The 27850-nt window shown below is 46.0% G+C and overlaps 1 protein-coding gene across 5 annotated transcripts in view; it reads right to left on the reverse strand.

Moving 5' to 3' along the window:
- Positions 1–27850, reverse strand: part of LOC141156681 (complement factor H-like) — a 742328-nt gene that overhangs the window by 339234 nt on the left and 375244 nt on the right. For 4 of the 5 annotated variants that reach the window (XM_073642926.1, XM_073642924.1, XM_073642925.1 and 1 more), the window contains one exon: positions 15315–15500. The exons of the other annotated variant lie outside the window; for it this stretch is intronic. In XM_073642926.1, coding sequence (XP_073499027.1) covers positions 15315–15500 — 186 coding nt within the window. The remainder of the gene's footprint in view (positions 1–15314; positions 15501–27850) is intronic. 5 annotated transcript variants of the gene reach the window in all.

A 27850-nucleotide genomic window follows, 5' to 3' on the forward strand; every position in this document is an offset into this window, starting at 1 on the left:
ACATAGAGGGTGTATATAAGGTGGGCACCATCAAAGAACAGGGTCAGTCAGCCACAGTCAGTCAGTCAGCCACAGTCAGTCAGTCTGTGAGTCTTTGCAGAGAAGTCAGAGGAAGAGGAGCAGAGAAGACCCAGAGAGAGAGAGAGGAGAAAGCCAGAAAGACCCAGAGGGGGAAACAGAAAAGGAACTCTGAGAACCCAAAGTCCATCAGCGGGTGAAGAGTTGGCAAAAGGGTACCGGATCCCAAGCTGGTGGGGGCAAAAGCACACCCTAGCCAGAGACCGGAGGCCGTGGGCAGCATCTGCCACGGCCACCCACCACATCCACCCCGAAGGCATACCACGTGGAGGGTCAGGGAACCCAAGGCCAAGGGTCTCCCAACAGAAGGCCCGAGGGAGCTGGACCTGGGTGGATCACTAGTGGGGACGGCCAGAGGAAAGGACAGAAGGAGAGCTCAGGGTCACGCTCCGGACTTGTTTGGGGGTTGGCTGGATCCAGGACCTGGTGGACGCAGCACGGCTCGGGTGGTCACTTGAAGCTGGAGTGACCGGAACATCAGCAGTGAGTAAATACCCTAAACTGCACAACCCGACTCTGTCTTCATTTTACATCTACGCTGCACCACCACAACCCCCATCCTCTGCACCTGACCCCCTGAGGCTATACCCCACCCGTTGGGGGTTATACCATCACAAGCTGCACCTACACCATCAGCCTCAGCGGACCCTGCTGCAGCGGCGGCCATAGTGACCGCAATACAACGGGTGGCGTAGTCGACATAAAGAACTTTAGTAACATCAGTAAGGACTGCCACATACAACTGAGTTTGACACCCTGGGCACGGACCGGGTCACAGCCACTCGGAAGACTACAACCCCCATCTGATCCGGCTCCGGATATTCCCCCTAAAAGAATATGGCCCAGGGGGCGCGTCAACTTTGGCGTAGTCGGCAGGATTACGTGCCCGCAACATCCGGGTACTGCGTGCCTGAAGAAAAGTGCAAGTTTACCTCAAAAAGAAGTCTCCTGCCGGTTCCGGAGGGTCCCCGCCATCGGACCCCATCACAGGTCGATTCCAGCCGGTTGTCCGCCATTAACAGCGTTTTCCCGCCATCTGCAGAGTTTCCCGCCACTGGGAAGCGATTCCCGCCATTTCCAAAGGTTTCCCGCCTTGGAAGAGCGGACGCCATTATGGGCGTGCCAGAGGGTGGCGAGAGGCCACCTCCCATCGTGGGCCAGGACCGAAAATGGCGCCAAAAGTGGAAACCGCCCCCACCAACAGAGACTGTGATGCTAGAGGTGTCTGTCAGCGTGAAAGAACAGCCCCTGGAGCTGACAATCACCAAGTGGCCCCGGGACCGCCCTCGAAGTGGGAGGAGACGAAAGGAGAGAACAAAGATGGGTGTCGCCTGGAGCAGTCTAGAGCGAGCGCACCCGGAGGCAAGAAGCCTGGAGAAGAATATCGGAGGAGCTTACCCGGAGATGGCGAGAAAGCAGAGCAGCACCGGCCCGTTGGCCAGGAGCCTGCTAGAAACAGAGGAGGGAGAGCAGAGCAGCACCGGCCCGCTGGCCAGGAGCCTGCTGGAGACAACAGTAGGAGAGCAGAGCAGCACCGACCCGTTGGTCAGGAGCCTGCTGGAAACAACGACCCCACTAGGACTAGTGGAGGTCCTAGCACAGCTCCCCCGAGACCGGGAGTGTGCACAGACCGCTCTGGAGGGTCTCGCACGGAGGATGGCCCGGGTGCAGCGAGAGACGTTGGCGCAGTGGAGCCGAGAGATGGCCCAGCAGACCGAGACCCGTCAGCGGAGCACGCCACCCGAGACGAGGAGACAGACCGCCTCTGAGGATGGCGCAGGAGGACTGAAGGCCGGAGACGGCGCCGAGAAGGGAGCCGAACGAGTGGAGGCAGGTAAAGGGGACGTCTATACCCCAAACCGGGAAACCGCGCACCTGCCCCAGCTCCCCGTCGCAGAGCCCGAAGTCTATCCTGCCGTGCCCGTCGCTGCAACGTCACCGCCGCAGACTAGGCCTCAAACGGGAGCCGCGACCCCTGTGACGTCACACGCCTCGACCCCGAGCGTGACCAAGCAGGAAGTACCACCAGCCTGGTCGCAAGGCCTAGTACCCCCGGGCGCCGCAATACCAACAGCGCCCCCTACCTCCGCGGAGCCCCCGGCCTGGTCGCAGGGCCAAGTAGCCCAGGGCGCCGCCGTCCTTACGGTGCCCTTTACCTTCCAGATACCCCAGGCCTGGCCGCAAGGCCCGGGCAACCCGGGCGCCAACACCACCGCGCCCATAAGACCAAGAGTGCCGGATCTGGGAGAGGACCTGTACGCCCAGCACACGTGCCCGGATGGGCAGCCATTTATATGGCCACCGGAGTTCCACCATCCCCGACTCCGGAGAGAGAGACCCCTGGATGAACCCCTGATCCCGGCTCCAAAGCCCTTTAAGAGGATCTTGCCCCCGCTAGCAGAAGCGCAGTTTGAGTGGGACCCCACCGGAGAAGACCTCATGGGGTTCACTCAAGAGACTCGGGCAGCTGCAGCGGAGCGTGCTGAGTGCTGCCGCCAACAGCTCGAGGACTTCGAGAGGGAGCGGAGAGAGAGGCGGGTCCGGGAACAGCAAGCTCAAGTAAGGAGCGCGGAGCAGAAGAGCCGGGCCAGGAGAGACCCCCGTGCAGCGCATAGTCCCCGCACCACCGGGACTGTGATAAAGTTTAACATGCAGCATGGGTGGGGCTTCATCCGAGACCACCGCACCCTAGGCGACGTCTTCGTGACGAGGAGAGACGTTGAGTCCCACCTACCGGAGGGACACAGAGGTCGTGACCTTTACATCGGGGACGAGGTCACCTTCACCCGGCACAAGTGTGCCAAAGGACCCTACGCCCTCCATGTACATCGCCTGACGGAGGAAGAGCTGCGGTGTGAGGAGGAAGAACAAGAGGACCCGGACGGGTCTGAAACTAGAGTTAAAGGTAACCATAAAGCAAGAGCAGGAGGACGCCGTCGTTAAGTACAGCAGAGTACAAGCTGTATATAGTTGCCCGTCGGGGCACCGTGAACTGAAACTGTTACTGTTGCTAATATAGTCCCCGTTGGGACCAGCAAGTGTGAACTGTTACCCGTATTTCCCTAAATCCCACTGACCGAGGACTGAGAGCGGTCATTCCTCCCAAATACCTGGCCGAGGACTGAGAGCGGCCACTCATCCCTTGTAAATAGTTGCGCGTCCTAAAGCGCCCCCTACCGGTTTTATAGGAAAGCCACGAGTTCCAAAGACTGTCGCACTTTACCCGGTCACAGGTTGCACAGTGACCGGAGGAGGAGCCAGAGGCGACGAGAATGTTTTATAAGAATGTTTTGCTGCTAATGTATGTTATTTTATATGTTTATACGATGTTGTTGATATGAAAAAATTTTGTATGTTTTGGTGTTGTTTATGTCTTACAGCCCGAGGACGTGCTGTGATTTACCAGGGGGGAATGTAGCACCCTGAGGATTCGGCTGCTACAGGGGTATTGCACCTCAACCCAGAGGTGTGATATTCCACTCCCGGGTAAGGATGGAGTGTGGATCTGAGCTCGGTAGGCTGCATGCACTACACACATCCCATTTCCGAGGAGCAGACCGACGGTACTCCCACTTAGAAATGTGCAGGTACGACCGAGTCTGTTCCTGGCTGGAGTGGGAGGGGGGTGGAACATCCCAAGTAGTGTAGGGGCAGATAGGGGGAGCAGCCTGGGTAAAGATAGGAGCTCATTGGGTGCTGGTCACCTGAGCTCACACATAGAGGGTGTATATAAGGTGGGCACCATCAAAGAACAGGGTCAGTCAGCCACAGTCAGTCAGTCAGCCACAGTCAGTCAGTCTGTGAGTCTTTGCAGAGAAGTCAGAGGAAGAGGAGCAGAGAAGACCCAGAGAGAGAGAGAGGAGAAAGCCAGAAAGACCCAGAGGGGGAAACAGAAAAGGAACTCTGAGAACCCAAAGTCCATCAGCGGGTGAAGAGTTGGCAAAAGGGTACCGGATCCCAAGCTGGTGGGGGCAAAAGCACACCCTAGCCAGATACCGGAGGCCGTGGGCAGCATCTGCCACGGCCACCCACCACATCCACCCCGAAGGCATACCACGTGGAGGGTCAGGGAACCCAAGGCCAAGGGTCTCCCAACAGAAGGCCCGAGGGAGCTGGACCTGGGTGGATCACTAGTGGGGACGGCCAGAGGAAAGGACAGAAGGAGAGCTCAGGGTCACGCTCCGGACTTGTTTGGGGGTTGGCTGGATCCAGGACCTGGTGGACGCAGCACGGCTCGGGTGGTCACTTGAAGCTGGAGTGACCGGAACATCAGCAGTGAGTAAATACCCTAAACTGCACAACCCGACTCTGTCTTCATTTTACATCTACGCTGCACCACCACAACCCCCATCCTCTGCACCTGACCCCCTGAGGCTATACCCCACCCGTTGGGGGTTATACCATCACAAGCTGCACCTACACCATCAGCCTCAGCGGACCCTGCTGCAGCGGCGGCCATAGTGACCGCAATACAACGGGTGGCGTAGTCGACATAAAGAACTTTAGTAACATCAGTAAGGACTGCCACATACAACTGAGTTTGACACCCTGGGCACGGACCGGGTCACAGCCACTCGGAAGACTACAACCCCCATCTGATCCGGCTCCGGATATTCCCCCTAAAAGAATATGGCCCAGGGGGCGCGTCATACCCATGGAGCTTCCCAGGCTACTAATATCAACCCCCAACTGTATCATTAGGTACGGATGAGATTGGTTTATTATTTTACTTTTTTTTTTTACAGGTGATCATGGGCTTCGGGGATTAGGTGTAAGGTGAGCATATGGTGTTTTTTTTATTTTTTGCAGGAGCAGCTAACATTGGGAACAAGGAGTAGGTGAGTATAATGTTTTATTTTTATTTTAATATTTTTTTTATTAATTTTAACTTTTTTTTTAACATTCAGCAGAGCACAGGCGCTGGCGGATGGTAGACTACTGCTCCCATCCACTGGTGCCTGCGCTCCTTGTTTCTTATGACAGGAGGCGCCAGCTGATGGTGGTAGTAGTACCATCAGTCGGCGCCTATGAACCACGGTAAGCTTTTTACTGTGGGTCACTGTCACAGCTGTGGCATCATGCTGACATCATGTGGCATCATGTGACATCATGCTATTACCGCCGATCAGAAGTCCGTGTTTGGGGTCTGTGACTGAACAGTAGTTGTTTGGTACGGACGCCGAACTTTACTGTTCGGTTTCGCCCATCACTATTAATGTGTCATTTACAGTTGCAATCAAAATTGTTCAGCTTCGCCTGAAGACAAACAATAACAGAATAACATCACAAGAGCCCTGGTAGCCCTGAGAGACCAGGCACTGGCAACACTGGGATGGCGTAGGGACCAGAGGGGAGTACAGACTTTTTTGTGTTTTACATAGGATAATATGGTAATTGAGAAATGATAGCTTGAGTTGTGGATAACCCCTGTAAGAATACAAATCATTTCCTTGCAGCTTTATTTAGTTTATTCTCTATGCAAGATAAAGGAGTTCAGTGCGCTCCAAACTGTGTTGCCATTAGAGACACTGACAATTTAATAAATTGGATTCTCGTCAATATACTACTGTGGATATTTGGATATGGATCCTGTTGAACATGTGCTCCCATTAATTGTCCTGAACCATTTTTGAAAAAGAGAAAACAATATTTCATACCATCTACTATTATTCATGCATATTCGTTAGGTTGTGGCAACTTGAATAAGATGTCTGACACACTGGAAGCTACATTCTTATTTATGCCATTTAATAGGGTAGTGCACAACTTGCAAATGTGTGCCTCATTGCTTTTTTGAGCTTTTACTTTTGGTCTAACCTATTTAAGAGAATCTGTCAGCAGGTTTGTGTTATGCAAACTGACAGCAGCATGCTGCAGCGACAGATACCCGGATTCCATCAATGTGTCACTTAGTTTACAGGGTGCGGCAATTATGATAGAATCACAGTTCTATCATAGCTTGGAATGTTGAGCTGTATATAACCATGCCCACACACCCACACCACTGACTGGCAGTGCTCTGTGTATACTGTATATGAACAGAAAACTGCTAATCAGTTGTGTGGGCATGGTTGAACCATGAGGCAGGAGACAACTAATCTTGCAGTGATAATCTCCAGTTGATAAAAGAATGATTTTATTGAAACAGCAAAACACAGCCTCGTAAGTGATAAAGCACTAAAATCAGGGTCTCTGCCCCTTTATCTGGTGCTGACAAATTCGCATTAACCAAAAAAAATCATACCCATAGTGAAGAATGGTGGAGGCAGGGATATACTTTGAAGATGTTTTCAGATAGAACTGCATTGAATTATGAACAGTTCCAAATATCAGTCAATTTTGCATCAAAACCTTCAGGTCTCTGCTAAAAGCTGAAGATGAAGATAAATTTCAGATTTCAGCATGAAAATGATCCCAAACATACCTCCAAATCAATAAAAGAATGGCTTCACTTAAAGAAGATCAAGGCTTTGTAATGGCCCAGTCAGAGCCCAGACCTGAATCAAACTTGGAATCAGTGGGTAACCTGAAGAGGGCGCTACATAAGGACCCTGCATCCGATCATCTCTTACAATTGTCCAACAGCAATCTGCATGAATTGATGGATTCCATTTTTCTTGATATCTTTTCCCCATAGCTGCAATATCTTGGAGAAATTTCTCACTGTGCTCATCGCTCAGTTCTCCTCAGTTTGTTGGAAAAAAGTCTAGATGCGAATGTAAGAAATGAATCTTTGAGGACATGTTACAGCTAAGATCCTTATATGTTTTCAGGAAATTTTCCACCAACTCGTCATATTTATCTGCTCTTGAGTTTCCCAAAAAATAAGTTACCACTAATGCAAATGCTATCCATATAGCCTTTTCCTTGCCCTACAAGAAATGGAGAAACTCCTCATCTTGAAGAAGCTTACGAATCTGAGGTCCAACAAAAATCCTTCTTTAATCTTTGCTTCACTCAAACTTTGAAATTTATCAATGGGATGCTTTTGAAATTTTATCCATTGCCTTTACAAAGTTCTACATTAAGCCCAACTTGATATGCAACGGTGGTAATCTTATGTGGGTCAACAAGTGCTGGATGCAGGACATTTTTACTTCCTGGCTGAAGTGAACGTCAGAGAGGCCAGTCTCATTGTATTGATTTTTTTCTTGCACGACTATACCACTCACACAGAAATCAACTGTACTTTGTGTATCCACCCTGGAGACCAAGTAAAAGGGCAACCACTTTTAAGTCACCACAGAGGGGCCACAAATGTTGGTCATTGTTCAGGCACCTCAACAGCTGTTTCATGCTGTCATAAGTTTCTTTCATGTGGACTGCATAACCAACTGGAATTGAAGCGCATTGCCATTATGCAACAAGACGGCTTTTAGGCTAGTTTTGGACAAAACGATGAAGAGCCTTCATTTCTCTGGATTGTGACTTATCTTCAAAGCTTTCATTAAACTGTTGATGTTGTTGCATGCCAAAAGATCACCCTCCATGAAGAAGTATTAGACAAGATCTTTATCACAGTAGCGGAACAAAGAGATCCAGATTTCTAACCAGATCGTTCAGTTCACTTTGTGTTAGGGATCTTTCACACCTCCTGATATTTCCAGTACTGGAAAAAACAGTACCGGATATATTAGTGTCCGTGTGTACCTGTGTTGCATAAGTGTGGCAACCGTGTGCCGCATCAAGATTCCAAGTACCTGTGCATGGGAATCCCGTACAGTTTGTGCTGTTCCCAAGCACCTGGTGCTTGAGGCAAGTCTCATCATTGTCCTCTGCCGGCGCTGTCATCAGCGCCAGCAAGGGACAATGTTGAGAGTTGTATTCTGCCCTCGCTTTGTCCAGCAAGTGTAAAAATAAGAATAAAATAAAAAACACATTATATTAACCTATCCGATATATTGACCTACGCTGTAGTCCATGTGAGCGACAATTCTGCACCAACGTGAGCAGTGACTTGAAATGACCGCACACACTGAGAAGCAGAGGAGAATGACTTTCTGCAGCGAGCAGGCCCCTGAACAGGGCCGAGCTCACTGCTCACTGAGCTCTGCGCAGGTCAGGGGTCCGCTAACTGAAGCGAATCATCCTCCTCTGCTCCTCAGCATGTGTGGTAGCCTCATGCCACTGCAGATGCTGATGCAGAATTGTTGGTCAGATAGATTACAGCGTAGGACAGTATATCGTACAGGTGAGTAACATGTGTTTTTTATTTTATTCTTATTTTTTACACTTGGAGACAGCGGGGGCAGAATACAACTCTTAACATTGTCCCCTGCTGGCGCTGATCGCAGCAGAAGCAGGGAACAATGACAAGAGATTCCTTCAGCAACCGGCGCTTGGGAACAGCGCGAACTGTACCGCTAATTCTCAGGCGCCGAAGACACATGGGGGAGGTTTTGCGGCCCGTGCAGCATGAAAAAACTGGACATGTCAGCGTGTTTTGCACACGGTCTGTGGAAACACACTGACATGTGCACAGACCCATTCATTTGAATGGGTCTATGTGTGTAAGTGTCTCCAGTACATGTGAAAACTGGCACCACTCGTACTGGAAACAATGACATGTGAAAGAGGCCTAAAGGTGTGGTTCAGTTGAGGTTACTGACAGAAAGTCTGGGTCATGAGACAAAGATGCCACATAACACCAAGTGCCCTCTTCTTCCTCACTTGACTCGACAGTAAATATTTCTGGGGTTTTTCAAACTGGCAGTTCTTCTGTATGTGGTACTGGGCATATTGCAGATGGAATGTTTGGATACTGTAATGTCCACTTCTTCCTTGAAACTCCTTTCCTAATGGGGGGCACCATGCTGAAATAGCAATTGGCAGTATGATCCGTTTGCCCTCTGCCAGATCATTGAGACTGCAAAAGGCATAGATTGCCTCTTCCCATGCTACCACTGGGAAAGATGTGACGCACATCTATTGCAGCATATGTGTGAAGCCCAACTCTTGTCCTGATCTCCTATTCAACAGTCAAACTACAGGTTGTAGTCTTTTGTCATCATTGTAGTCAAGTTATGCCTTTGTAACGCAAAATTGACTTTGCATATGTAGTAAAAACTATAAAAACTATTCGCTTTGTAAATGCAAGAATGAGGCATATCTTGGAAAACACATAGAAGCATGTCAATATGCTAAGAAACTAAGCTATTTTGACAATAATGTTCATCCAGGCCAAATGCACTCCCAAGAAGCCAGTGAATACTGTGGGTATATATTCTCCAAAAGATCTTTATTTCTCAAGTAAATACTTGTAGTTAACAAATGGAAAATCAGGGTCTCTGTAAAAACCAAACCACGGTCAGGTAGACCAACAAATATTTCAGCCACAACTGCCAGGAAAATTGTTCAGGATGCAAAGAAAAACCCACAAATAACATCAGCAGAAATTCAGGACTCTCTGAAAAATACCAGTGTGGCTGTTTCAAGATGCACAATAAGGAGGCACTTGAAGAAAAATGGGCTGCATGGTCGAGTCGCCAGAAGAAAGCCATTACTGCGCAAATGCCACAAAGTATCTTGCCTACAATACGCCAAACAGCCCAGAGACAAGCCTCAAAACTTCTGGAACAAGGTAATTTGGAGTGATGAGACCAAAATTGAACTTTTTGGCCACAACTATAAACATTACATTTGGAGAGAGGTCAACAAGGTCTATGATGAAAGGAACACCATTCCTACAGTAAAGTAATGAGGTGGATCGCTGATGTTTTGGGGATGTGTGAGCTACAAAGGCACAGGAAACTTTGTAAAAGTTGAAGGAAAGATGAATGTAGCACGTTATCAGTAAATACTGGAGGCAAATCTGCACTCATCCACCCGGAAGCTGCGCATGGGACGTACTTTGGACATGACAACGATCCAAAACACAAGGCCAAGTCGACCTGTCATTGGCTACAGCAGAACAAAGTGAAGGTTCTGGAGTGGCCATCTCAGTCTCCTGACCTCAATATCATTGAGCCATTCTGGGGAGATCTCAAGTGTGCAGTTCATGCTAGACAGCCCAGGAATTTACAGGAACTGGAGGCTTTTTGCCAAGAAGAATGGGCAGCTTTACCATCTGAGAAAATAAAGAACCTCATCCACAACTTCCACAAAAGACTTCAAGCTGTCATTGATGTTAGAGGGGGCAATACACAGTATCAAGAACTGGGATATGTGAAGTTTTGATCAGAGTCATTTGGATGTTTTTGGTTGTCATTAAGATTTAAAAAGAAAAAACACAGTAGTTTGACAATAAATGGCCTCACCCAACCAATAACCATGAGTGGAGAAAAAGTTTTTTTGTTATCATTCATATTCTCTGAAACAAGGCCAAGAAAGGAAAAATTCTGACAGGGTATGTACATTTTTTAGCACAACTGTATGTACTCCAACACAGTACAATAAAAAATACAATTTGTGCATTTAAAAACATATAGTCATTTTGATGAAAAATAAACCATTTATGATTTTCAAAATAATGTGGAGCTAAAAAGAAAAACTATAGGAGTATTTGTTATAACATTTACCCTAGAAACTGGCCTATAAAGATTGAAAACTATGGATAAAGTCATATTTGTAATATGCCATATCTGCCATGGTTGCACCTCTCACTGTGTCTGTGATGCAGTTACTAACAGCTCAGCCATCCAATCTTGTACAGGGGCATGCTGGAGCTGTCAGTACTTTGATTGACAGCTCGGTCATCCAATCTGGTATAGAGCCGTGCTGAAGCTGTCAATGTGTTGATGGACAGCCGAGCTGTCCAATCTGAGACTGGGAGGCACTGGCTATCACCAAGTGTTCAGTATCCTAGGTGACTGCCAGGCTACTTACCGGAGCTGTTTCTCCCAGACCTCTGCCAAACGTACATTCAGCTAGTGTGAGGTTTGTTTCTCTGTGCCTAAGTGTTCTGTGTTTTGATCTTCTGTTTCCCGAACTTGGACCTTGTTCTGACCATCTATCTCTTTAACCCCTTCTGCTCCTCTATCCTCCTAGTATTCTGACCAACGGAACGTTACCTGACTACGCCTTTGCCTCTTCCCTCTGTTTATGACGTACCTTCCTGGCTTTTGACTTCGGAATCCTTGACTATTGTGTCTCACGGCTTGGCCGTGAAAAGTGACTCAGCGTCACAATATCTTATGACTTTTTAAACTTTCTCTGTCACTCATCACACTTTTAGAAAAAGTGAGCTAAGCATACTGGTGGGGGCCACATGTAGCTTGACAAATATAAGACAGAAGGTGACAGAAATTATAGTGAAATTTAGGCCAGCCCTATGACTGGCTTACATTTTTAGTTCTGATGCACGCCCATCATGTCTGCGTCTCTTAATAAAACAAGTGCATCTTATCTCAACAAAATCAGTTTACCCTATACTGGTCTTAATAAATCTCCTCTTATATGTTCTTAAAGACCAAAATGACTTCCTCTTTAACCCTTTCTTGCTCCATGATGTATATATCCATCATGAAGCGGTAGCTGGTGAATGAAGTAGGCACAGAAGTTGAGCTTTCTTCAGATAAGGCAGGTGTCAGCTGTGTTATACAGACGCCAGCTACCTCTTAAGGCTCTTTCACATGTCAGTATTTCCAGTACGTGTGGTGACAGTTTCCACACGTACCATAGACACTGACACACTTAAACTCAGTCAAATGAATGGGTCTGTGCACATGTCAGTTTGTTTCCACGAACTGTGTGTCCACGTGATCCACACGTAGACATGTCCACTTTTGTCCAACAGGACGGATCACATTGACACATTCAAGTCAATGAGACTGTGTAAACATGTACCGCACACGGATGTCATCTGTGTGACACATACCAACGCTTGGAAATCAGCGGTACAGTTAGTGCTGTTCCCAAGCGCCGGGTGCTGAACGCTCCCCTCATCCTAGTCCCCTACTGGTGCTGCGATCAGCACCAACAGGGACAGTGATGAGGGTAATAGTCTGCTAATAGTCTCCACCTGTAAAAATAAGCATTAAATAAAAAAATCTATATACTCACCTGTCCTAAGTGTCCCCCGCTGTAATCCATGCGACTGCTCACACCAAGGAGCCAGGAGAATGACTCCTGCAGCAAGCGAGCCCCGGAGCTGCGCTTAGCAAGTGGTGTCATGTCACTCACTGACCGGCGACTGCATGGATTACAGAGGACAGGTGAGTATAAGGAATTTTTTATTTTATTCTTATAGTTACAGGTGGAGACACCGGGAATAGACTACTCTTCTCATCAATAACCCCTGCTGTTGCTGATCGAAGCGCCAGCAGGGGACTATGATGAGGGCAGCGTTCAGCACCCGGTGCTTGGGAACAGCTAACTGTACTGCTGATTCCCAAACGTCGGTACGCGTGCTCCTGATGCGGCACACAGACAGCACACGGGCGGCACATGTGTGCCACACAGGTGCACACGGACACACGGATATCTCCAGTACGGGTTTTTCCGGTACCGGAAATATCCGGATGCGTGAAACCGGTCTAACAGCAATGATCGTCGATTAGACATTGACAGTGTGATTTAAGTGCAATGATCCTGGTTGGACATGCATTTGAGTGCAAATCCCCATTACTCCTTGGAATACAATTTTGAGGGCCTGTTAAAAGCCCTTGTTGCTGCCATCTTCATGTTCTTATCAAACCCACTTACTAAATACTTTGATACTGGAATATTGCTGTATTAAGAATATAGTAATTAATTAATCTATAAGTTAGTTGCAATAAAAGATAGAAAAATTAGTAATGCCAGTATTGCTGCTTTTCAGTCACCATACTGGTCCCCCCAAAAAATGCAAAACAATGCTTTCAAAATGACATATTTTCCCCAAAGTAGTACCATTAAAATCTACATCTTGTCACACAAAAATAAGTTCTCATGAGAATCAAAACAGAAAATGTTCTGGGTCTCAGAAAACAGCAACGCAAGCACATTATATTATACATATATACAGTGGGGGAAATAAGTACTTGATCCCTTGCTGTTTTTATAAGTTTGCCCACTGACAAAGACATGAACAGTCTATAATTTTAAGGGTAGGTTAGTTTTAACATTGTGAGATAGAATATCCCACCAAAAAATCAAGAAAATCACATTATATAAATTAGATAAATTTATTTGCATTTTGCAGTGAGAAATAGGCTTTTGATCCCCTTCAAACCATTATGAGTTCTAGCTCCTACAGAACAGTTAGACGCTCCTAATCAACTCGTTATCTGCATTAAAGACAGCTGTCTTACATAGTCACCTGTATAAAAGTCTCCTGTCCACAGACTGAATTAATCAGTCAGACGCTAACCTCTACAACATGGGCAAGACCAAAGAGCTTTCTAAGGATGTCAGGGACAAGATCATAGACCTGCACAAAGCTGGAATGGACTACAAAACCATAAGTAAGATGCTGGGTGAGAAATAGACAACTGTTGGTGCAATCGTAAGAAAATGGAAGAAATACAAAATGACTGTCAATCGACATCGATCTGGGGCATCATGCAAAATCTCACCTCGTGGGGTATCCTTGATCATGAGAAAGGTGAGAAATCAGCCTAAAACTATATGGGGGGAACTTGTTAATGATCTCAAGGCAGCTGGGATCACAGTCACCAAGAAAACCATTGGTAACACATTACGCCTTAAAGGTTTAAATTTCTGCAGTGCCTGCAAGGTCCCCCTGTTCAAGAAGGCACATGTGCAGGCATGTCTGAAGTTTGCCAGTGAACACCTGGATGATTCTGTGAGTTATTGGGAGAAGGTGCTGTGGTCAGATGAGACAAAAATTGAGCTCTTTGGCATTAACTCAACTCGCCGTGATTGGAGGAAGAAGAAAGATGAGTACAACCCTAAGAACATCGTCCCAACCGTGAAGCATGGTGTAGGAAATATTATAATTTGGGGTTGCTTTTCTGCAAAGGGGACATGACAACTGCACCGTACTGAAGGGAAGATGGATGGGGTCATGTATTGCGAGATTTTGGCCAACAACCTCCTTCCCTCAGTAAGAGCATTGAAGATGGGTCGTGGCTGGGTCTTCCAGCAAGACAATGACCCAAAACATACAGTCAAAGCAACAAAGGAGTGGCTCAAAATGAAGCACAGTAAGGTCATGGAGTGGCCTAGCCAGTCTCCAGACCTTAATCCCATAGAAAACTTATGGAGGGAGTTTGAAGCTCCGAGTTGCCAAGCAACAGCCTCAAAATCTTAATGATTTAGAGATGATCTGCAAAGAGGAGTGGACCAAAATTCCTCCTGACATGTGCGCAAACCTCATCATCAACTACAAAAAAACGTCTGGCTGCTGTGCTTGCCAACAAGGATTTTGCCACCAAGTATTAAGTGTTGTTTGCCAGAGGGATCAAATACTTATTTCTCACTGCAAAATGCAAAAAAAAATTATCTAATTTACACAGTGTGATTTTCCTCTTTTTTTATTGGATATTCTATCTCTCAAAGTTAAAATTAACCTACCCTTAAAATTATAGACTGCTCATGTCTTTGTCAGTGGGAAAACTTACAAAAGCAGCAAGTAATCAAATACTTATTTCCCCCACTGTATATATTATTTTTCTGTGAAGTTCAAAGTGGTTACAAAACCTCAAAGAAACTGGTGGTATGGTGGGGTTTTTTCCACCATTTTTCTCACTTTAAATTTATTCCTGTTTTTCAGTAAATTACATAAAAACTGAATGGTAAAATGAATGGTGTCAATGAAAAACTCATCCTACAAAAAGACAAGCCCTCACACATCTACGGTGATGGAAAAACAAAAAGTTATGGAGTTATGGCTTTTGGAAGAAGTGGAAGAAAATGCATAACAACAAAAGTGCAAAAACAAAAATTCAGTGTTTGCATCAGATTTTCATTGTTTTTTGATCAGTGTGTCTCTATTTACCAGCTATGTTTCATCAGAATTTCTTGTATACAAAAAATAAATAAATGAAAATTGCAAATCTTCTCTTACCCATTGCATTGTTAAAGGTGGACAGCACATAGATTGCACATGGATTGCATCTGTGTGATATCTGTAATTTTGTCAGACTCATAGATTTGTATGGCTGATTTTGATCTATGACACAATCAAAAACAGGCATGTATCCTTGATTTTTTTTTTTTAAACATGTTTGGCAAACAACATGGACATGTAAATAGCAGCATAAACTAAAATGGGTTCATAGAACATGAACATAGAAAACAGAAGTCTGAATGAGGTCTAAGCCCAAGAAAACTAAAGAATAAAGTTTGTCCTTTACCTGTACATGTTGGATAGATCAGTGTCTGTTGAGAACATGTTCCAGTTGATTGACCAAGAAAGCGAAAGCCATTTTTACATTGAAACTGGATTGCTTCACCTTCACTGTAAAATACTTCATTTTCATGCACTTCATCCAATTCCAAGTTGTTACTATCAAGCTCATCTTGACCTATACGGCATGTCTCTATAAAATCAAATAATAAATGTGATGTCCACCTAATAATGTTCAAATACTAATCATTGTAATATTCATCAGCATTACTGCAAAACCTACAGTTAGGTCCATATATATTTGGACAGAGACAATTTTTTTCTAATTTTGGTTCTAGACATTACCACAAAGAATTTTAAACAAAACAATTCAGATGCAGTTGAAGTTCAGACTTTCAGCTTTCATTTGAGGGTATCCACATTAAAATTGGATGAAGGGTTTAGGAGTTTCAGCTCCTTAACATGTGCCACCCTGTTTTTAAAGGGACCAAAAGTAATTGGACAGATTAAATGTTCATTTCTAGTACTTGGTTGAAAACCCTTTGTTGGCAATGACTGCCTGAAGTCTTGAACTCATGGACATCACCAGACGCTGTGTTTCCTCCTTCACTGCCAGGCCTTCACTGCGGTGGTTTTCAGTTGCTGTTTGTTTGTGGGCCTTTCTGTCTGAATTTTAGTCTTTAACAAGTGAAATGTATGCTCAATTGGGTTGAGATCAGGTGAGTGACTTGGCCATTCAAGAATATTCCACTTCTTTGCTTTAATAAACTGCTGGGTTGCTTTGGCTTTAAGTTTTGGGCCATTGTCCATCTGTAGTATGAAATGACGACCAATCAGTTTGGCTGCATTTGGTTGGATCTGAGCACACAGTATGGCTCTGAATACATCAGAATTTATTCGGCTGCTTCTGTCCTGTGTCACATCATCAATAAACACTAGTGACCCAATGCCACTCGCAGCCATGCATGCCCAAGCCATCACACTGCCTCCGCCGTGCTTTACAGATGATGTGGTATACTTTGGATCATGAGCTGTACCACGCCTTCACCATACTTTTCTCTTTCCATCATTCTGGTAGAGGTTGATCTTGGTTTCATCTGTCCAAAGAATGTTCTTCCAGAACTGTTCTGGCTTTTTTAGATGTTTTCTAGCAAAGTCCAGTCTAGCCTTTTTATTCTTGATGCTTATGAGTGGCTTGCACCGTGCAGTGAACCCTCTGTATTTAGACATGCAGTCTTCTCTTTATGGTAGATTTGGATATTGATACGCCTACCTCCTGGAGAGTGTTGTTCACTTGGTTGGCTGTTGTGAAGTGGTTTCTCTTCACCATGGAGATTATTCTGCGATCATCCACCACTGTTGTCTTCCGTGGGCGCCCAGGTCTTTTTGCATTGATGAGTTTACCAGTGCTTTCTTTCTTTCTCAGGATGTACCAAACTGTAGATTTTGCCACTCCTAATATTGTAGCAATTTCTCGGATGGGTTTTTTCTGTTTTTTGCAGCTTAAGGATGGCTTGTTTCACCTGCATGGAGAGCTCCTTTGACCGCATGTTTACTTCACAGCAAAACATTCCAAATGCAAGCACCACACCTCAAATCGACTCCAGGCCTTTTATCTGCTTAATTGAGAATGACATAACGAAGGGATTGCCCACACCTGTCCATGAAATAGCCTTGGAGTCAATTGTCCAATTACTTTTGGTCCCTTTAAAAACAGGGTGGCACATGTTAAGGAGCTGAAACTCCTAAACCCTTCATCCAATTTTAATGTGGATACCCTCAAATGAAAGCTGAAAGTCTGAACTTCAACTGCATCTGAATTGTTTTGTTTAAAATTCATTGTGGTAATGTCTAGAACCAAAATTAGAAAAATGTTGTCTCTGTCCAAATGTATATGGACCTAACTGTATAAGAACTTATATTTCATTACATATGTGAATAACACATTATATTCTATGGCACAATGGTTAGTGGTTGTAGAGTTGGGGTCAAATCTGACTATGGTCAACATCTTCATGGAATTTGCATGTTCACCCTGTGATTGTATGACTTTTCTCCCACTCCCAAAGATACACTGATAGGAAAGTTAGAATTTTTATTTCCCAATTGAAAATTGGTAACATGATCTATGAAATATGTCAGTGCTATATACGTAGTCATATAAAAATACATTTTTGTATGGTCTATTATGTTAGGTGTTGGTGCTAAGTTTATTTTTGCTATAGAAATTCAATTCTCTAGCTTCCTCATAAATGGTGTGCTATTCTGAATAGGTTTGTCTAAGGTAGACCTGGGAAAATTACAGCCTGCGGCCACATGCAGCCCTTGGGCTGTTCCTATCCGGCCTGCAGACCAGGATAGCAAAAGAGGCGCGCTATTCATTCCCCTTTGCAGACTTCTCTTACCCGGTCATCATTATGTCACAAGGTAATGTGCGGCTATTCTGATCATTATAAGCAGATTACTTTAGACACTTTTATCTGCTTGCTGCATCATTTGATTAAACTCAGATTCATAGCCTAGGTGTCTCTCCAACAAGTCGGACTCTGACCACATTGCCTGATTATTTATAACACCTGGGTATTAATTATGGAGTTACACCTGCAATTGGGTTAAAGCTTTCCTTTCTCTTTTAGGGTTTTTTTCGATCTTAACCCCTATTGGGTCTCTCATCCTAGTCACTCTTATTTGTTTTTTACTGTTATATATTACATGTTGTATTTTATTTAATAAAGATACAGTATTTTGCAATAACAGCTATATCTCTGGCCGTTAATTACTGAGGGCGATGTTCTTTCTATATATCAGCATTATCTTTATTACATCTCTCTCTCTTCTTCTTGGATAGCAAAAGAGTCGAAAGCCTGAAACCCACTGATATCTGCATTCTCGGAATGCAAATATTGGTGAATGTAATTGTGGAGGAGGGACCTGTTGGCTCGGTCTTCTACCATTCAGCATGTGTGACTGAGTGTCTCAGTACAGCATGAGCGATGATGTCACTAGATTGCTCCTGCTGTGCAGTGTGCAGAGAAAAGGCTGAAGCAACGGGTACAATTTAACAAGGGCCACGTCTGGACTGGTCATTGGGAAAATCTAGCAAATACCAGATGTACTGATGCAGCATTAGACTTCTAGCCTGCAGCCTGTTGGAGGCTAGCAACATACACCATATTGGATGCTCCATGAATAAGGGCGCGCTCAGCGCCAGAAACGCGTCAGAGTGATTTTACTGCCAACATGTGGAAATTTTTATTCTTTTTCATATGAAAAAAAGTTTGAAGATTGTTTTAACTGGGGGCGCCTTCCCACTTTATGCTTTTGATGGATTTCTCTGTGGGTCAGCAGTTTTGGATATGGCACTCCACTGAGATGAAGCAGGCATGAGATGATATAGTATGGTGAGATTTTTTTTCTTTTTTCAAGTCTCAGAACTTTTTCTAATTGATTTATTTGAAGAGATGAACAGTGATCCTTTATACCTGGATGACATGGTGCCTGAGAAGACTGAGAACACAATTGTAAGAGTTAGTTTTATTGGTAGCTCTACAAGCTGTAGAGGTAGTGGCGCTAGCAGTCGAAGCAGCACTCTAAGCCCCAGCAAAAGTCAAGGTGAGAATCAAAAGGGGGAGCAAGGAGCTCAGGGCATTTCTCATACCAAGGCGATTGTCAGAAGAATCAGAGATGACTATGTTGATGTCATGCACAGTGTAGGAAAGACAAAGTGCAACACGAAGGGGATGACGGGAAGGGAGCCCAGACACTAGGGAAAAGGGGAAGTGGAGACCTCCTAGGCTAATCTTCAATCACCCTGTCTACCCCTACCATCCCTATATTGGTTCCTCACCAATCGCTGCACAGGAGCCTACCCCTGTATTTCCTTAGCGCTTGGCCCTAGATAGGGAAGGGGGGGTTGAGAGCTAGTCGATCCCCACTGACAACTAAAGACAGAAAGGAGAGACAGATACGGGGGAAGTAGCTTAGCTTGAGTCGACTTTAGAGAGATAGGACACATGTCCTCTTAGCACAAGAGAGGAAGTAAGAACTGCACATGCTCCAGGCCTTCACAAGGGGTCATGTGAATATCACAGGCGCCTCTCTATTGCGGACTGAAAGTATTTAAACACCCAGGCCAGGGTGTTAATTAGCAAGAGGAAGATAAATCTAAGAGGGTTTCTGTAATGCCAAACAAAGAGATCTCCTGCACGAACTGCAGGGTGACTGTCTGTCACATCTGACACACCGGTGACAGTACCCCCTTCTCTACGAGTGTCATCCGGACACTCAGGACCTGGTTTCTCAAGATAAGAGGTGTGAAATGAATGAACCAATCTGGGAGCGTTCACTTCTGATGCTGAAACCCACATCCTCTCTTCTGGACCATAACCCTTGAATTGCACCAAGTATTGTAGGGAGCGAAGTTGGAGACGAGAATCTACAATCCTCAAAATCTGATACTCGACATTACCATCAACCATTACTGGGGGTGGCGGTAGGGGTGAGGGCTAGCGTCGGACTGGCCCACCGAGACACCGGGAGATCGCCCGGTGGGCACCGGGTCCTCGGTGGGTCCCTGCCGGTAACCGTGGTCTTTCTGACCACGAGCCTATTAGAGGGCCGCCGCCGCCTCCGTGAACATCTGCTGTCTTCTGCTATGCGCTATGCACAGACGGCGCAAAGCAGTGACGTTCAAAGGCCGCCGGCCAATCAAAGCCGCGCGCATCAGCGTTCGGCCTCTGATAGGCCGGCGGACATTGAATGTCACTGCTATACGCCGGGCGCTGACGTCAGTGCGTAGCGCATAGCAGTGATTTGAAGAGGCCTCCGGCCGGGGGGGCTGCTGAGAGCACAGCCTCTGATCAGTCGGCGGCCCTGTAGAAGACCACACCGACATGAAGCTGCAGAGGATGCCGCCGGGGAAGCACAGGAAGGTAAGAAGATTTTTTTTTCTTTTATGAATGGGCAGGGTAGTGAGTGAATGGGGAGGGGGAGTTGATACTATACTATATAGGGGCACATGATGGGGAGGGAGATGATACTATATAGGGGCACATGATGGGGAGGGAGATGATACCATATAGGGGCACATGATGGGGAGGGAGATGATACTATATAGGGGCACATGATGGTGAGGGAGATGCTATACAGGGGCACATGATGGGGAGGGAGATGCTATATAGGAGCACATGATGGGGAGGGAGATGCTATATAGGGGCACATGATGGGGAGGGAGATGCTATATAGGGGCACATGATGGGGAGGGAGATGCTATAAAGGGGCACATGATGGGGAGGGAGATGCTATATAGGGGCACATGATGGGGAGGTAGATGATATATAGGGGCACATGAGGGTGATAATGCTATATAGGGGCACATGAGGGGGAGGATGCTATATAGGGGCACATGAGTGAACAATGCTATATAGGGGCACATGAGGAAGAGGGTGCTATATAAGGGCACATGAGGGAGAGGACGCTATATAGGGGCACATGAGGGAAAGAATGCTATATAGGGGAACATGAGGGAAGGATGCTATATAGGGGCACATGAGGGAAGGATGCTATATAGGGGCACATGAGGAAGAGGGTGCTATATAGGGACACATGAGGAAGAGGGTGCTATATAGGGACACATGAGGGAGAGGATGCTATATAGGGGCACATGAGGGAGAGGATGCTATATAGGGGCACATGAGGGAGAGGGTGCTATATAGGGGTGTGGAGGGGTCAGGCCACACAAAGGGGACCGGTCCCTCAACTAGCAGAGCACTTTATGACTCAACTAGAAACCAGAGGCTGCAGTATTTCAAGGCCTGCAGCCAACAGTCCATATCAGTCTCACCAAGAAGGTAGCTATATAGAACCCAGGGGACGGAACAGACGTCGCCCGACAAGGCCTGCAGGTACTGGATTGGGACACTAGGTATGAGGTGCAGGGAGACGGCCAGAGAGAAGACACAGAAGGGGGTCCTGCTAAGTACTCCAGAGTTACCTGAACCCCTCACTGAGTAAGCGCAGCACGGTGAGGGAAGTTACTTTGGCGTCTGTAACTTGGACTGCAATATCCGTGAGTAAAGACCCTGAGGACTGCACTTCCTTATCTCTGTGTTTCTTGCTGCGCCATCAGCCCCTGCACTACAATGCCCAGCACAACCTACAACATCTGCACTGCCCTGGAGCTAAGCTCTACCTGTAGAGAGCCACACCATCCCTGCTGCAGTAACATCAGCTCCAGAGGACCTGCTCCGCAGCGGCGGCTCCCTTAGCTGCATACCACAGGTGGCGTCACAAATTTTGTATATAAAATCCCCTGTAAATATTCCCCTATTGAATGACCGCCCTGGGTCACGGACCGGGTCACCGCCACTGTGACATCCCCCATCATCTACCGGCCCGGCACCGGGTACCCCACGGCTCATAAGGGCACATGAGGGAGAGGATGCTATATAGGAGCACATGAGGGAGAGGATGCTATAAAGGGGCATATAAGGGAAAGGATGCTATATAGGGGCACATGAGGAAGAGGATGCTATATAGGGGCACATGAGGGAACAATGCTATATAGGGGAACATGAGGGAGAGGATGCTATATAGGGGCACATGAGGGAGAGTATTCCATATAGTGGCACATGAGGGAATGGATGCTATATAGGGGCACATGAGGGAAGGATGCTATATAGGGGCACATGAGGGAGAGGATGCTATATAGGGGCACATGAGGGAGCGGATGCTATATAGGGGCCCATGATGGTGGGGAGGAGGATGCTACGTAGGGGCCCATGATAGGGGGGGAGGAGGATACTACGTAGGGGCCCATGATGGGGGGGGTGCCACATAGAAGCCCATGATGGAGAGGGAGAGAATAATGGAGAGGAAGAGAATGATACATAGGGGCCCATGATGGGGGGGGGATGATACATAGGGGCCCATGATGGGGGTGAGAGGATGATACATAGGGGCCCATGATGGGGGGTGATACATACAGGTCCAGGATGGTTGAGGGGATACATACAGGCCCAGAATGGGTGAAGGGGGATACATACATGCCCAGGATGGGTGGGGGGATACATACAGGCCCAGGATGGGTGGGGGAGATACATAGGAGCCTAGGATGGGGGATATTATTAAATAAAGGGGGCCAGGATGGGTGACAATTACAGTATGAAGGTCAGAATGAGGTATTATTAGTTTATGGTGGCAAGAAGGGACATAATTACTGTAGGGGACATTACTGCTGTAATATCATTTATTTTTGAGGATACTGTTCTCCATGGGGGAGTAACAAAAGGGAGGTCCTGTTACTGTGCAGGGGGGCACTATGTCGCTTTTTTTTCTTCATCTGCTGTAGTGTAGAAATCAGGGAATAAGTGGGAATGTGCTGTAGAAGTGAACAGCTATTGATGACTGTGTGTTATTTTCAGCAGCGACAAGTCCTGGATGCAAGAAGTGATGACGGTCTGTGCCAGATGAAGAAGAAAAGCGAAGATGAAGGACTTCAACTAGAGACGTCACTGGTGAGACAGTGTGTTACATTTAAATGCACACTATAATCTGTATACAGAGCTCCTGTGCATTAAAATTGTGTTTTTTATTCATGATCCTTATGGTAGTATTATTCGGTGACTATGTAATGGTAACGTGTGGTCTGGTCATGGTATGGTGGTATTTGTCACGTGTATATGTGGTGGTAATATGTGGTCTGGTCACGATGTGGCAGTATTTGTTCCTTTGTATATGGTATTATTCGGTCGCTATGTGGTGGCAACATGTGGTCCAGTCCTGGTGTGGTGGTATTTATCCCTTGTATGTGGTATTATTCGGTTACTATGTGGTGGTAATATGTGGTCTGGTCATGGTGTGGCAGTATTTGTTCCTTGTATGTGGTATTATTCAGTCACTATGTGGTAGTAATATGTGGTCTGGTCATAGTGTTGAGGTATTTCTCCTTTGTATGTGGTATTATTCGGTCACTATATCGTGGTAATATGCGGTCAGGCCATGGTGTGTTGGTATTTGTCCCTTGTATGTGGTATTATTCGGTCACTATGTGGTGGTAATATGTGGCCTGGTCATAGTGTGATGGTATTTTTCCTCTTCTATGTGGTATTATTGGTCTTGGTATAGGAGATTACTTTGTGTATGGAGGATTCACCGTGTAATGTAACATACCGTAATTGTACATCACAGTTATAGTGGTGCACAGTAGATGTGCAGGAGCCGCCTGTGTTTTACAGGTGACGCTCCACTATAACAGGGGTAACGGCTAACAGGTGTGTGCATATGGCTGTAGGGTGGGCCCTTAGTGTCAGTTTCCCCTGTGGGCCCCAGACACCCCAGTCTGACCCTGGTGAGGGCTCAAGAGGTTCCACATATTTCTTAAGTAAGGACCTGTGGAACACACTGTGGACCTTAAGGGTCTGAGTATGCTCAAGACAAAACGCTGCTGGGTTAATGACGGTGGTTATTTTATATGGACCAATAAACCTAGGTCCCAGCTTCCAAGAAGGGACTTTCAACTTAATTTTCCTGGTAGACAACCACACAAAGTCATACACATTCAGGTCAGGACCTGGCAAGTGTTTTTTGTCAGCCATACGTTTATACCTGTCTCCCATGATCTTTAAATTACTCAGGACTCCCCGCCACACCGAGGAGAGCGATCAAGCAAAACTTTCCTCCTCAGGAACTCCCGAAGCTCCTCCCCCACTAAAGCTACCAAATTGTGCATGGTAACCGTATGCACCAAAGAACGGTCACTTGTCAGTGGATTCTTGGTGATGATTATTAATGGCAAATTCTGCCGGCGGTAAGTAGGATACCAAATCCTCCTGATTTTCGGAGACAAAACAAGTGAGGTAGGTCTCCAAATTCTGATTGACATGCTTGGTCTCTCCATTCTACTGAGGGTGGAAGGCAGGGGAAAAGGACCCCTGCACCCCCAGTCAAGAATAGAATGTCTTTCAGAACTTGGAAACAAACTGGGTCCCCCAATCGGACACCACATCGGAGGGAACTCCGTGAAGCTTCACGATCTCATTTATGAACAACTGAGCAAGTATATTGGCATTTGGAAGTGCAGGTAATGCGACGAAGTGAACCACTTTACTGAACCTATCTGCAACCCCCAAAACCACCGTTTTGCCTGCAAAAACTGGTAGGTCAGTAATAAAATCCATGGACAAGTGTGTCCCTACTAGGGAAAGGTAGCGGAAGAAGAGCACCAGATGGACGGGTATGTGAAACCTTAGAACGTGCGCAAATACTACAAGCAGATACGTGTTCAATCACATCCCGATGCAACTCCGGCCACCAAAAATGACGAGAGAGGAGGTCCGCGGCTGCTTTGCCACCTGGATGACCAGCAAGCATAAAGTTATGATGTTCCGTAATTACTTTGTGGCGCAGATTAGATGGTACAAATAACCTTCCTGAAGGGCAGGAGGCAGGGGCAGCCCCCTGAACCTCCAACACCTCACCTTTCAGTTTAGGATATAATGCCGAAACGACTACCCACTTCTGCAGTATTGGGGCAGGGTTCTCATGGTCACCGCCACCAGGGAAGCTCTGGGACAAAAAATCAGCCTTGACATTTTTGACCCCTGGACGGAAAGTGACAAGAAAATTGAACCTAGTAAAAAAACAGAGACCATCTGGCTTGCCTAGGGTTGAGACGTTTAGCTGAATCACAGGTTCTTATGGTCAGTAATAACAGTAATAGGATGGATAGCCCCCTCCAACCAATGTCGACATTCTTCAAATGGCAATTTGATCGCCAAAAGTTCCATATTACCCATGTCATAATTTCTCTTAGCCGAAGACAATTTTTTGGAAAAGAAGGCGCATGGACGCCATTTACCAGGAGACAGACCCTGAGACAATACAGCCCCAACCCCCACATCCGATACATCAACTTCCACAATAAAGGGTTGAGAAACATCGGGTTGAGTGAATATAGGTGCAGTGGCAAAATAATTCTTTAGGGAAGAAAAAGCCTGGAGGGAGGCATCCGACCATTTGGAAAAATCAGACCCCTTCTTCGTCCTGTCAGTAAGGGGTTTCACAATTACTGAGTAATTTTGGATGAATTTCTGGTAAAAATTAGTAAAGCCCTGAAAACGTTGTAGAGCATTCTTGGGACGGTCCCAATGAAGGACTACACGGATCTTCTCTGGATCCATCCGAAAACCCGAAGATGACAACAAGTACCCCAAAAACTGCACCTCCTAGACGGCGAAAACACATTTTTCCAGTTTGGCATAAAGTTTGTTATTCCTTAATATCTGGAGCACCTGTTTAACATACCCCTATGTGTCTCAAAATCAGGTGAGTAAACCAAAATTTTGTCCAGATAGACCCCCACAAACCTCCCTACCAAATGATGGAAAATATAATTTATGAAATTCTGGAATACCGCAGGTGCATTGGTCAAACCGAAAGGCATAACCAGACTCTCGAAATGCCCTTTATGGGTTTTGAATGCTGATTTCCATTCGTTCCCTTCCCTGATTCTAACCAGATTGTAGGCCCCCCTTAAATCTTACTTGGAGAATACCTTAGCTCCTACAACCTGGCTGAACAAATCAGGAATCGGAGGAAGAGGGTATGGATCTTGGCTGGTAATTTGATTTAATTCCCAGAAATCTAAACATGGACGTCGACTGCCATCTTTTTTCTTCACAAAGAAGAACCCTGCCACCACAGGAGAAGATGAGGGCCTAATGTGTCCCTTCTCCAGACTTTCCACAATGAAATACTTCATGGCTTGTCTCTCAGGGCCAGAAAGATTATACAGTCTCCGAGTTGAGCTCTGGGGGCCAGGTTAATAGGACAGTGATATGCACGATGAGGAGGCAAATCCTGACACTCCCTCTCAGAAAAAACGTCCTCAAGCCAGACAGAAAAGCAGGTAATATTTCCGTAGAGACAGTAACAAGGGAAAAATCTAATCAGTTCTCATGGCAGTAATCTCCCTATTCAATACTCTCCCCGGTTTGCCAAACCATTAACTGATTATGTTTCACAAGCCAGGGGAAACCCAAAACAATTGGGTGGGAAGACTGTCCAGGATATAGCAAGGGATTATTTCACAATGAGCCGACTCCACCCTCAGTTTTACATTATGTACAATGTGAGTAAATGCTTTCAGTGCAAGCGGCGCCGAGTTGATGGCAAAGATAGTAATAGGTTTAACTAAAGTACAGCAAGAAAGAACATGAATTTTCACAAACTCAGCATCAACCATGCTGACTCCGACTCCACTGTCAACAAACACAGAAATTTTCCAGGTTTTGCTCTCTAGCACCACCTCTGCTGTCAGGACAAACCAGGAACTGCAGGTTGGCAACAAGATCACCACTTGCTTATCTAACTCCAGACTACCAAGAGTTAATCGAGTCTCCTTTTGTTTAGGAATTGAGGACAGGTCCCAATAAAATGTCCCTTTTTCCCGCAAAAAAACATCCGCCTTTTTTCTTGCGAATCTCAGGGGAAATGTATGATGTAAAGGCACCCCCTAACTGCATGGGTTCCTCCACCTCCCCCATTACTGTTTCACCACCAGACCGCTCCCCCGGCAGAGGTACATAACTCTGCAACTGAAACCATACGAAGGGAGAAAGGAAAAAAAAACACACCCGAAAAAAAAAACACACAATTAAACCCAAGTGTCATTTTTTTTTCTCTAAATGTGCACGGCCAGTGATAATGTCACGCACAGTGTAGGAAAGACAAAGTGCAACACGAAGGGATGATTGGAAGGCGGCCCAGACACTAGGGAAAGGAGGAAGTGGAGACCTCCTAGGCTGATATTCAATCAAAGTATTGTCTGATCTCATCAGACAGTACTCACAAAAGTGAACACCACCAAAATGACAAGTAAACAATTAGGAAAGGGAAAAGAAGGGAAAAGGGTGTGAGTAAAAGTGAAATTCTTTATTAAATAATAATATTTAAACTTAGTAAATCATACATCCCATTAGGGATGTATAATGGATCATGATTATATAAATGGAGTCATGATCCACTAAATTCCTGATAGAGTCAGACAGTAAATCAAATTATTAGTAAAATAAGCCCCTAGCCAATGTCAATTATAATTGATGGCTGGGTTTATACTTACAAAATAGATGCCATAGATTATATCAAAAGTGTGCTGAATTGTACTAGTATCCTCAGCCAGGAGAGATTTTATTAAATAAAGGCTCATATGGCCAGTGTGAATTCAATAGTAAAAAATTATCGTAGCCCATTGGATATGTGGCACCCCAGGAGTCCGGTTGCCACAGTGGCATTGCCTCCCTAACAGGGGGTGATGCCATGCCTGGAAGCAAGGAGGGGTCCCCTAATCAGGTATTTCAGCATCCAACACTTTCCTGGCTCCAGACCAGAAAGTGGAGCTCCTCCCCTTTAAGACTGGAATCTGGAGGCGGGGTTAGTGAGAGGGTGCAGAGAGTAGAGAGGGGTTGAAGACAGGACAGCGACGAGGAAGGACCTGGGGAGAGGAGCTGTGGATAAGCTCACCCCAGAGGGAAGCGCAAAGGAAAA

This window comes from Phyllobates terribilis, unplaced genomic scaffold (genome assembly GCF_046119375.1).
Source record: "Phyllobates terribilis strain yellow unplaced genomic scaffold, ASM4611937v1 Scaffold_8__6_contigs__length_399053987, whole genome shotgun sequence".
In the NCBI taxonomy this organism is placed as follows: domain Eukaryota; kingdom Metazoa; phylum Chordata; class Amphibia; order Anura; family Dendrobatidae; genus Phyllobates; species Phyllobates terribilis.